Here is a 12,691-nt window from a genome sequence, read left to right on the forward strand (position 1 = left end):
TCTGTCAATAAGTTTTTAGTTCAGATAGGGCCTACAATTTGTTAAATAGGGCTTTAAGCCACTTAATAATTTCTTTCTTTTTTTTTGGCAGAGTATTGTGCTAATGGATTTGAAGGGAAGATTCTTCATGGAAAACCTATGGAAAAATTCCAGTGTGATGATGGCATGTGTATAGAAGATTGTAGACGATGTAATGGAAGGGCCGAGTGTGTTGACAAGTCAGACGAGAAAGGCTGCTCTAAAGAAATGCGCCGCCAACGAACGAAATGCGACTTTGAATTACATGACGGAAATGAATTATGAACATAGTACAATTGGAAAAAACAATTTTGACTATTATTTTTTGATATTAATTTTTTTTTTATTAATTTGAATTGTTTTTTCTTTCACATTCAACAAAATTTAATATAAAACAAAACAATGACTAGTATTTTGTTTTTCATGCTCACACGAAGAAGCTGGAGTTAGTGAAGATTTGTAGGCCTATTTGAAATAATAAAATATTTTAATGAAATTATAATATTTAAACTTGATAGTGTTGTATCATAACGGAACAATAGGACATACAGCTTCTACTCTTACAATAAATATAATGAATCAGTTTCATTATGAAAATAGAATGTAGTAGGCCTACCGGTAACTGATCATAAGAACTACGTAAAAATAGTTTTATGTACACGTGTTTTTCTACAAAAATCTTAAAATATTGCTACCATAAATTTAAAAGCGATGGTGAATTAAACGACTGCTAATTTGCGAGATTTGTTTTTTATCGTTTTAATTTGCACTTTATGCTGATGGTGACGCCGACAATGTTGATGATTATAATGATGATGATGATAGTGATGATAGGCCTAATGATAATGATTATGATGATGATGTTGTTATAGTTGAAAATAAGGACTGTAGCCTGAATTCTTTATTTATATAGAATACAGTTGCCACGAATGAAGAACGGGGTGAGAGGCACCCTTTAATAGACCGCCTGACCCCCGGCAGCAACAGGAGCAATCTTTTATTTGGAATTCATGATTGAGATATTAAAATAGCTGAAATTCCAGGAGAATTAGCCCGTCTTATTCCTCGGAGGTACGCGTGCGGCGGCCGCGGCACAAACCACCACCACCCCCAGGCAATAATACGGATTATCGGACCACGTGGTTCTCAGGAGGAACTAACCATTAGGCCTAATATTTTCACACAAAATTCCATAAAAAAGGGAACGCCACACGAGGATGAGGGGTGGGGTCAGTGGCGTATCCAAGTGGTCGAAAGGGCCGCGCTCGTTCCCACTCCCGACAGGTGACCACAATCATCCATCTTCATCATCATTATAGCTGGACATCATCATCATTACAGTTTCAGGTCTACACATCATCATCATAATCATCACCATCGTCACATCATAATCATCAAAATCATCATCCGAGTCCTCATCTCCTTCGCTATTTCGAGCGGATGCTTTTGGGCGCATATATAACCAGTGGCGTATCTAGAAGTCTTGAAATGGGGGTGCTGATGGGGAAGGGGCGAGGCGCGAGAAGGTGTAGTGGGGGGGCGAGTACTTTTTGGAAGGGGTGCGCCGCAACCCCCCTCCCACGCGCACCTCTCTAGATAAGCCACTGACTATAACAAGGTCGAATTTTATTGTTTTAATGCCAGAATGCACTGTATAACAAGGTTTTTGCTACTTTTAATAATTATTTCATGTTTGGATTACGGTCTTGTCAAATCCGACCTAACAAGAACTATATTATTAAATTGCGCATATTTCATTCTGAATTCACGGTTTACAGTGTGTTCACAATCAGTCGCGTTTTGTGGTAAAAGGGGGGGGGGGATTTTAATCATGATTGTAATCGTAAATGTAATTTAATCTATAACTGTGGCCTATGCTGCAGTAGGCCCTGTTTGTAAATGGCCTTCATCACAACAATGTAGGTCCTAACATCATTGGATAGCTTATGTGGTATTAGTAAGAGTAAAATGACTAGACAAGATTTTGCACTTTAAATACAGATGGGTAGAATGCAGACCTTTTTTCTTTTTTTTAATTATTATTCAAAGGCCAACAGTGATTAAAGTCACCCTTTACAGGATTGAATAATAAAATCTAAATATATATTTGTGAATATAAAAAGTTATGAAAAGTAATGAGGAACCTTTTAATTTTAATTACGTATAAAACTGCATATTTGAACCCATTTTTGTGGACCCATTCTTCCCAATAGAAAATTTGTGTGGGACTGTCCATGTCCCAATAGCTGGCTCACAGATACGTGCCAAATATTGTGTAAAAACAATCTACAGTATAAACAAATCAATAAACAATCTATTATCAGCAGAAAAAGGCTATTGTAACCAATAAAAAGTTGTCAGAAGAAAACAGCTAAGTTGTAGCAAATTTGAATCCGAAGAGGGCGAAAATCCAGCAAAAATTATAAATGTTCGATCAAAATAGGAAATTCGGCGCAAACAAGTTAAGGGTTCACAAAGCTGAATCCTTTTTCCCTCGAAAGGTAAGGCATCCTCTCGAAGTGGCATCTCTCGTCGGTCGTTCGAATGGTTTCCAAAGAACTCTCTACTACTGGTTTCCCAAAATAGCACCCTCTATATCCCATACTGCAATTCTTTGTTTTGTTCATCACCAAAAATGGATGCTTGTCTTACGGTCGAGAGAGAAGTGGACAAAGTCCTCGGAAAATTTCAAGTTGTACAAAATTATTCTGAAAGAGAAACAGATTATATGCTACAGAATTTACAAGAGATACGCGAAAAGTTACTGAGATGTACGACTATCTTTGCTTTGAAGACCATTCATCTTATTTTCTTACCGATTTTTTCCTGACTTAGGCCTAGGCCTACCTAGGCCTAGCTAGTCCTGGGGCCTAGGCTAGGCCTAGGCTAGTATAGGATAGCCTATCCTAGGGCCTAGGCAAACCAAGGACATGTTATTTCTAGGGTCTGACTTTTTGTCTGGATTAGCCTAAACTAGTCGTTGAATTCGTGCTAGCCAAGGTTTACATTAAATGGGCATCCGCGTCTCTTGGTAGTGAGTGTAAATAATAAAGAGAATGAGAGAACATTACATTTTACTTTGTTTGGACAAACCCTAGATTTAAATAAAACAACTTAATTAATAACTGTATTTTGCCGACCACGCATGCACATAACATAACTCTGATGTTGACATTCATATCAAATTTAGATACGGGGCCCAGACTATAGTCTATTGCCAGCTCTGCACAGGAAATATATCCCGCATGCAAAAATTTAGCCTAGATTGTGCATTATGATTGTGGTTGGTCTCTAGTTTACTGACTGTTACTTATGTACTGTACTGTATTCTTAATAACTCTATTTACTAATCAATACCCAGCCTGGACCTTGCTTTATTGACAATGTTAATGATATCTTTGAATATCAGAGTATTATTTATTTATTTTTTTTTTTTTGTAAATTGTAGGTTCATCAAATTCAGAAGATGAAATTGGAGCACGACATAAATCAATGTTGAGGGATTTAATGAAGAAAGTTAAAGATAGTACCATGAAAATTAGCAGTGACCACAAGGAGCTTCATAGCAGTGTCTCTAAAGTTGGAAAAGCAATTGATAAGGTACTTACAAAGTCGTCCCCCTTCAATGATGTAGCCAGGATTTTTAAACAGTGTGGGACAATATCAGGGTGGATACACTTTTCGCGTAAATTCAAATAATTTAGCCCCCATTTTCTTAAAATTTGTCCCATTTTACGCAATGAATGAATAATCATACAGTAGTTCCAAATTAATAGTGAAACAACTTCCATCTGCTTTGATCTTTTAAATTCTGTCCAGACTATCAAATTTTATTTGATTAAAATCATGTGACATGCCTAAATATGGTCATGATGACATCACATCATGACCATATATAGGCACATCAAGACTAAATATGGGCATACAACAGTTTTTTGTCAAAGAAAATTTGAGAATCTAGACACAGCTTTAGATTATGTGTAGCTTAATTTGATGAAAATTTATGAATGTTATTTTCATATTTTATTAATTGAAAAATTTAAGATAATTTTCAAGTAATAATAATGGAAATAGTCAAAGCTATTTTAATCTGATCAAATTTTTTAAATGATTATACTTTGTTCATAAATTTAATAAAAACAGTTAAAAACACATGTGATCTATATTCCTCCAATAAATAGAATTTGACTTTTTAAATTTACAGAATTTTTACAGTGATCTTTCTAGTATGTCAGAAGATTCCACAATTGATGTACCTGAAAAAATGAAGCTAATTAACGAGGTTATTTGTGAACATTTCTTAAGACACGGAATGTTAGACATTGCTGATGCTCTTATTAAGGTAAGTGTCCAAAATTTGGTTTACTAAATATACTATATAAATAACATAGCCCTTCATGCCAACAAGGCTTCTAAGCAATTCGCATTATTACCTCCAGTCTTTGGATCAAACCCTTCTGTATGGATCAGAATGTTTGCGTATTACAAAGGACGACATAACCAAACTCTCAACATTCCATACCAAGAGCCTGCGTATCTTCTGGCCTAACACAATTTCCAACCAAGATTGTTGTCATATTTAGTTCATGCTAACACGGCTTTTATACACTTCGCATTATTACCCTCCGTAATAACATTGGAGCCCTTCCTGGGGAGAATTTCTTAATGTGCAGCTAGTAATCGGTGCTCTTTTCATATTTACCAGGTACCCATTTGAACTCATGGTGGAGGGAAAGATTGTTATTGTAATTAGTTTAAAAGTAGGGTTCCTTCCCCCCCCCCCCAGTTGCCCAGAGCGCTTATGTATTTTCTGACTGGTGTCATGCAATGCTACCATAATTGGATACAAGGTTGTTAGCATGCCGCATGTCACAGTTATGTTAGTGTTATATGACCAATTTCAATCACTTGTATGATGTTGCTTCAGGCTGTAGATAAAAGTACTTATGTTGCCAAGTTGCCAGCCATTTGCCAAAGGTCAGTTAAGGTCAGTTAAGTGGAGTCATAATGGCCGTGACATAAGCTTAGCAAAAAAAAGTGAAAAAATAAACAACCAGCTAGCCTCTGCCATGTCCTGAAACAAGCCAACCACATCACATGACCTCATCACATGACCATTGTAAAGAATAAGGATAGAAGATGTATCAGTATAACAGTTTATTTTTCTCTCTTTCAGGATGCACATTTAGATATAGAAAACGAAAAGAAAGAACCATTTATAGAAATTAATAGAATATTATCTGCATTGAAAGAGAGGAATTTACAGCCAGCACTACAGTAAGTAAATGTTATAACAACAAGGGATAATACCATTAACAAAATTAATAATATTAAATAACATTTATATAGCATATTGCACAGCGCCTCTGTGCAATAGAACTTGAATTGTCCAATATATTGTGTTGTAATTTCTAGATCTTGAAGGGTCATTTGTCTTATAAATTTATAATAAACTTTCTTTGTTTCTGGTCAAATTTTATTTTTTCTTGTTCTTATTTAGGTGGACATTCATGCATCGTGAACGACTAGAGGCGCAAAGGTCATCCTTAGAGTTTAAACTTCATAGATTACAGTTTATTGAATTGTTAAAGCAAGGTCCTGAAAATCAACGCGAGGCTCTGTTATATTCTAGAAATTTTGCTCCATTTGCAGAGCGCCATGAACAAGGTAAAACAAGTTGTTTTTCATCCGATTACTAATTTAGAGAAACAAATCAGGAATATTATTCATATTGAAGTGAGCCTTTTTAGATGTTTTACAAGAAAGCCCCAACATATACTGTACATGCTTATAGAAACATCATAACATACAATTTTTTTAAAATAAATTCGAGGTTGTTTTTTCTACCTGTTGCTTATTCAGAGCTACAGATTCTGATGGGGAGCTTGCTGTTTGTCCGCCAGGGGTTGGAGAACTCACCGTATGTCCATCTTCTTGACCAGGTTTCCTGGTTGGAAATTGGCGACATCTTCACAAGAGATGCCTGTAGTCTTCTGGGACTATCTATAGACAGTCCCCTTAGTGTCAGGTATGTATGTCCTTATTGAGCCATTTGTCCAGGTCGAGGTGGTTCTCAATAAATGTTTTTATTATTACATGCGCTGGTAATATACATACAGTATCTTCATTTTTCTCCATGTGTATACAATTGGTGCTATATTATTTAGTTGATTTTACCACCTGCACATGTGGTGCTGCTGTTTATAAATTTCATTTTACCAGCTGTAAATGTGGTGCTAGGTATTTATAACTATATTTTACCACTTGTAAATGTGTTATCAGTCCCAAATATACTTATTTTTCACTTAAACAAATTTTTATTTCACAATTGAAAATTTTACAATGAATTTTTTTTTTCTTGTAGTTTGAATGCAGGCTGCGCTGCCATCCCAGCCTTACACAACATCAAGCATGTTATGCAACAGAGACAGTGCACTGGTGTATGGTGTTCTAATGATGAACTACCGGTAAATTACATTAATTATATTTTATATTTTTGGTATGGAAGTGCCATTTCCCACCATCTAGAAGTGCCAGACGCATTAAATACAAAGTTGTGGGCTGATGTGGTCTGTACCCTTCATCTTTACAAACTAAAAATGTCTTTCTGGGCCCCCTATTTCAATTCCAGGATCCGCCACTGCTGAACATACTCCAATTAACCTTATTTGCCCCCACCTAAATGTAAATATTCCTTGATATGTCAATGCATGGTTGAATGCACTATTTTAAAATCATCCAGTATGTAACAATTGAAATTGCTCTGTATTCAGATTGAGATTGATTTGGGTAATGAATACCGGTATCATTCATTGTTCGCATGTCCCATCCTACGACAACAGAGCACCGAGAGCAATCCTGCCATGCGTTTAGCTTGTGGACACGCCATTTCCAGAGACTCCCTCAATAAGTTATCAAATGGAAACAAGTAAGTTTAAAAACTCTGTCAGCATTACTTTACTACCATATATAGGCATGATGATGTCATATCACACTCAAATATGGGTAAATTAAAAATATTTCTCAAAAACTTACTGGATAGAGCTTATTATAATTAATGACATTGCCATGTAATGTAATATAATGCTATGCTCCAATTCAAGCTAATTACACTTTGCAAATTGTGAAAATCATTTCAATGCTCAGCTAATCGATCACAACTTGCAATTTAAGATTTTGAAAAGAAAGCTCGACCAATTCACCTGTGATTATGGTAATCACCTTCGCAAGTCGGGAAAATCGTTTAAATTCTCAACCAATCAATGATTATGACATGCGATTTGAGATTTTGAAAAGACACCCGAAGTCAGGTTCATTAAAATGTATTCACTGCTATATCAATATAGTATGAACAATATTGAATCTGAATCATATGTTATTTCAAGTCTTTATGTATAGTTAAGCCCTTGGCTACAAAGATATCCTACTTTATGCTAGTAACTAATATATGAGGAAATTAAATAATATTATATTTCTATTTGTCTTTTCAGAATCAAGTGTCCGTACTGTCCTATAGAATCCAATCCATCTCACGCAAAGCAATTGTATTTCTGAAAGCAGTATCGAAGAATGGACCTATCCGGTGTGTCGGTCAAACTTAACTGACCAATTGGAACAGGGCTAGAATATGTGCTATTCCCACAAACACACATGTTGTCCCGCAAATCCATATGTTTGCGTATGTTGAAGCTGTTGTTGTGTGCAACCTAGCAACTCTAGCAACAATTCCACCAATACAATCTTGAGTGATTTTACAGGCATCACATCATTTTATTTTACATCTTATTTCATAAGTTTACTTTTGGTACAAGAACAACACAGGTTAGAACAAAAGTTACCCATTAAGGGAACTAGGCCAAAAAAAATTATTGTATTGACCAAGCCCATCTAATCCAAATTCTAGAAAGTCAAGAATCAGTATTGTTTAACCCAAAATACTTTTGTGATGTTTGAAGCTGCTATTATATATTTGGTACTTTAATCATAGGTTTTAGCCATTTTACCAACCAAAATTTTGGGTCGTTTGATAATTGCTGAGATACCAAACTTGCAATGTTGACGGCTGTGAGATGGTTCCTGTTTCAGCCCTGGGTGTTAGTATTTCATTATTTTATAAAATAATAGTATTAAATAATGTAATATAAATTTTAACCACTTTACAAACATCTACTACTCCTGTTACCTAGATACACAAAGAATGTGATCCTTATAGTTAGGGCTAGGGTAAAAGATTTATATTTATATAATTTATTTTCAGTGTGTGGTTGCATAACACATTTCTTCCTTTTTTTTTTGGCCCTGTCTGTATTGTCATGGTTTTAAAGAAACTCAACTGTGTTATAAAGAAAACGTTAGACCAATATATACAAACATCGATTGTATTACTGCTAAATTGTAAATAATGTAAAAAAGATATATTTGTAGGAAAAATTTTTTTTTGGCTCAAACTAATACCTGATTCACATGAGGCTAAGTTTGACACAGGATGCATGCTTCGGAAAATTTAGCACACATCCCCTGCAACCAACGTGCAGTGACGTATCTAGGGAAGGGCGCAGTGGGTACATGCTCCTCAAAAATTACCTGCTCCCCCTCCCCAGTCGCCCCCTCCCCAGTTTCCCAAAAATAACGATAAAATATTTAAAATCACCATATTTTGCGATTTAGCACCCCTCAACTGATCATCAAGGCCCCACTTCACCTTTGTTCCCCCATCAGCGCGCGCCCCCTTCATTTAAAGACTTCTAGATACGCCACTGCCCATGTGGATGTGAGTTTTGCAAGATTATCTCACATCCTGTGTAATATCCATGTAAGAGAAACAGACATCATAGAAGATTTTTAGCGTGAAGTTGTTTACTAGGCTTATGTCGTTGATACATGCCTTGATATTAGTTCAGTGTTTGGTACATATGTTTGACAGATATGTTCAGGGTCTAAAAGCACAGGTTTTTGCAATTACCTGTAAACACAAGTTGCATAGCATAAGGACAATATAGACCTAGCACTTCCCAACTGCATTTGTTTGTCATCAATCGACAAGTTTGCAGAACGCTGTTTTAAATGAGTGATTTACTGTACTGTTTTAAACATGTTTGAAAATTTTCTTCAGAATTGATACCACAGAGTATTTCTGTATGGTTTATGGTTTAGGGACAGCTGTTACCGATCACCAGAATCACCAGCTCATGTATACTGTACATAGGAATACATACTGTACAACAAAACAACATACAAAATGTTAGTTTCAGTTGTTTTAATACCATAAAATATGTCAATGATTTTTCTCCAAATTCTTAACAATTTTTGCAAATGAATACACCACTGCCCATGTGGATGTGCGTTTTGCAAGATTATCTCACATCCTGTGTAATATCCATGTAAGAGAAACAGACATCACAGAAGATTTTTAGCGTGAAGTTGTTTACTAGGCTTATGTCGTTGATACATGCCTTGATATTAGTTCAGTGTTTGGTACATATGTTTGACAGATATGTTCAGAGGAGTAGGGATGGGTGGGGGTGGTCAGGGTGCAGGACATAGGTACATGGCAGGGCAGGTTTGGGTGTTCCCTTACCTATTGTGGGGTCCAGCTCTGAAGTTACAAAAATTATTATCTCTACGTAATTTCACACTTAGATTGTTGTGCTGCTGCTGGAGGGAAGGGATAAATCCCCTTTCTCACCACCTGATTCTGCCACTAAAATAACCTAGCTATTGTAAACAAAGAAATAATTCTTATGAAGGATGCACCACAGCTCTGGTACTGTATCTTCCTGCTTTAACTATATTGTCACAGCATATACATTCTTGATATTTATTTTATATTTTCAAAATAAATTATAACAGTATCTGGCCCATAACCTGTGTGGTGGGGGTTTTGGCATTAAGCCAACCCTTCTTTTTTGACCAGTTTACTACTATACTGTAGTAGTGCTGTATTTTGTCCGAGTTGAACTTGGTCTGTAGCATACCCCCACTTTAATGAACCTGGTTACGGGCCTGAGTATGTCCAACTTGATGGTACTTTACCATGATGGTGATCTGAATGTAAATCCTATAGTCAGGAGAGAATTGTCGAAAAGGTTAATATAATTTCATTTTTTGTTAAACTAATATTAAAAAATAGATACATTATATTGAAATCTAATCTCGGACTCTTTTTGTTATGAAATTGTCTCAGTGGGAATGGTAGATGAAAACAATGGTTAAGAGTGAGATTATTTTCTCCTTAAATAAGCATATAATGTAGTGGTGGATCCAGGAATACAAAATAGACAAGGTCCAAATAAAGAGTCTAGATCACCTCAGCCCCACCTTGATAGTTGGGGAAAATTTATGATTATGGCACCTCTAGGCGGACAGAAATGGAACTCTCAGACCTGAACTTGATTATAATTTTCTCTCCAACCCCAACCCCCTTAAATACGCCACTGCATAACGTGTTAAGCTAACAAACACAAAGGAATTGCTTATGCTTTGTATATTAAGTTATTGCTAAGAAGAGATTTTTTTTTGCACAATAACGTAAGGGCTGTAACCAGATTTCCAGGGGTCTAAAAGCACAGGTTTTGGCAATTACCTGTAAACACAAGTTGCATAGCATAAGGACAATATAGACCTTGCACTTCCCAACTGCATTTGTTTGTCATCGATCGACAGGTTTGCAGAACGCTGTTTTAAATGAGTGATTTACTGTACTGTTTACATGTTTGAAAATTTTCTTCAGAATTGATACCACAGAGTATTTCTGTACGGTTTAGGGACAGCTGTTCCCGATCACCAGAATCACCAGCTCATGTATACTGTTCATAGGAATACATACTGTACAACAAAATAACATACAAAATGTTAGTTTCAGTTGTTTTAATTTCATAAAATATGTCAATGACAAATTCTTAACAATTTTTGCAAATGAATACATTTGATGAAGAAGAATACAACCTAAGGCTAATGGATAAAGGGAGTCTTTTTTTTTTTTACCTTGTTTAGCAAACCTGCCACCCGCCAATATTGATTTTGCATAAAAACAAACTTTTATATTTGGACAATTAATGCCCAACAACACGAAAAAAAACCCAGTTTTTCTTTTATTTTTATAACACTCACTGCTGCCTTGAAATCTCAAAAATTTATGATGCGTATATTTCTAATTATATGAATTAAAGCATTTAACCATCCAATTATTACACTGTTTACATTCACAAATAGAATTTTATTTTAATTTTCTCCGTCTATTTGTTAAATAAGAAACGAAAATTTTCTTTACATTTTTTTTTCTGCTCTCCCTCCTCGACGACCTTTAAAAAAATTAGTTTGCAAAAAAAGGTATAAAAATAATCTCGCCTAAAGAGAAAATTACAGGTATTCCAAGTTGAAGGAAGATGATAACTGACAGATCTGGTTTAATGAGCACTCTAATTATTTTATTTTGTTCCATGTAGTGACGAGGAACAAACGATGACAGTTATAAAGACATGAAATCAATGAATTTGTGTGGAGGGGGGGGGGGGAGGATGGGTTTGTTTTCAGATAAGTGTGAAAGATTCTCCTGTATTTCGAGAGGTTTGCAGAAGATATTACATTGGTTTTCTGGCATATCTATTTCTGGTGAAGATCAAACAGAATTAAGCTGGAAAGTATCCAAATTTGAAGTATTATCCATATCTGTTGAAAAAGACTACATCCCAGACATTATTGGTTTTCTGGCATATCTAATTCTGGTAAAGGTTGAAGAGAATGAAGCTGGAAAGTATCCAGATTTGAAGTATCATCCATATCTGTTGAAAAGGGCAAGTTTAGTGACCCCAATAGCTGTCTCTTATACACATCTAGATGTGTATAAGAGACAGCATGTATACTGTACATAGGAATACATACTGTACAACAACTGTCTCTTATACACATCTCAACAGAGACAGTGCACTGGTGTATGGTGTTCTAATGATGAACTACCGGTAAATTACATTAATTATATTTTATATTTTTGGTATGGAAGTGCCATTTCCCACCATCTAGAAGTGCCAGACGCATTAAATACAAAGTTGTGGGCTGATGTGGTCTGTACCCTTCATCTTTACAAACTAAAAATGTCTTTCTGGGCCCCCTATTTCAATTCCAGGATCCGCCACTGCTGAACATACTCCAATTAACCTTATTTGCCCCCACCTAAATGTAAATATTCCTTGATATGTCAATGCATGGTTGAATGCACTATTTTAAAATCATCCAGTATGTAACAATTGAAATTGCTCTGTATTCAGATTGAGATTGATTTGGGTAATGAATACCGGTATCATTCATTGTTCGCATGTCCCATCCTACGACAACAGAGCACCGAGAGCAATCCTGCCATGCGTTTAGCTTGTGGACATGCCATTTCCAGAGACTCCCTCAATAAGTTATCAAATGGAAACAAGTAAGTTTAAAAACTCTGTCAGCATTACTTTACTACCATATATAGGCATGATGATATCATATCACACTCAAATATGGGTAAATTAAAAATATTTCTCAAAAACTTACTGGATAGAGCTTATTATAATTAATGACATTGCCATGTAATGTAATATAATGCTACGTTCCAATTCAAGCTAATTACACTTTGCAAATTGTGAAAATCATTTCAATGCTCAGCTAATCGATCACAACTTGCAATTTAAGATTTTGAAAA

The 12,691-nt window shown here is 35.6% G+C and overlaps 2 protein-coding genes across 3 annotated transcripts in view; both read left to right on the forward strand.

Moving 5' to 3' along the window:
- LOC117123614 (low-density lipoprotein receptor-like) overlaps positions 1–759 on the forward strand; it is a 3,063-nt gene extending 2,304 nt beyond the window's left edge. For both annotated transcript variants that reach the window (XM_033269610.1, XM_033269611.1), the window contains exon 4: positions 92–759. In XM_033269610.1, coding sequence (XP_033125501.1) covers positions 92–303 — 212 coding nt within the window. In that variant the 3' untranslated portion in view covers positions 304–759. The remainder of the gene's footprint in view (positions 1–91) is intronic.
- A 1,865-nt stretch (positions 760–2,624) lies between these two features.
- Positions 2,625–10,163, forward strand: LOC117123598 (E3 ubiquitin-protein ligase RMND5A-like). Its single transcript, XM_033269590.1, has 9 exons — positions 2,625–2,789; positions 3,467–3,618; positions 4,223–4,360; positions 5,195–5,295; positions 5,519–5,685; positions 5,881–6,046; positions 6,383–6,485; positions 6,792–6,946; positions 7,509–10,163. The coding sequence occupies exons 1-9, from the start codon at positions 2,654–2,656 to the stop codon at positions 7,570–7,572; spliced, it is 1,182 nt and encodes a 393-aa protein (XP_033125481.1). The 5' UTR covers positions 2,625–2,653; the 3' UTR covers positions 7,573–10,163.
- Positions 10,164–12,691: the final 2,528 nt, after the last annotated feature.

The sequence above is a fragment of the Anneissia japonica genome, unplaced genomic scaffold, assembly GCF_011630105.1.
Source record: "Anneissia japonica isolate Jap-2015-1 unplaced genomic scaffold, ASM1163010v1 scaffold287714_len2871179_cov188, whole genome shotgun sequence".
NCBI lineage: Eukaryota > Metazoa > Echinodermata > Crinoidea > Comatulida > Comatulidae > Anneissia > Anneissia japonica.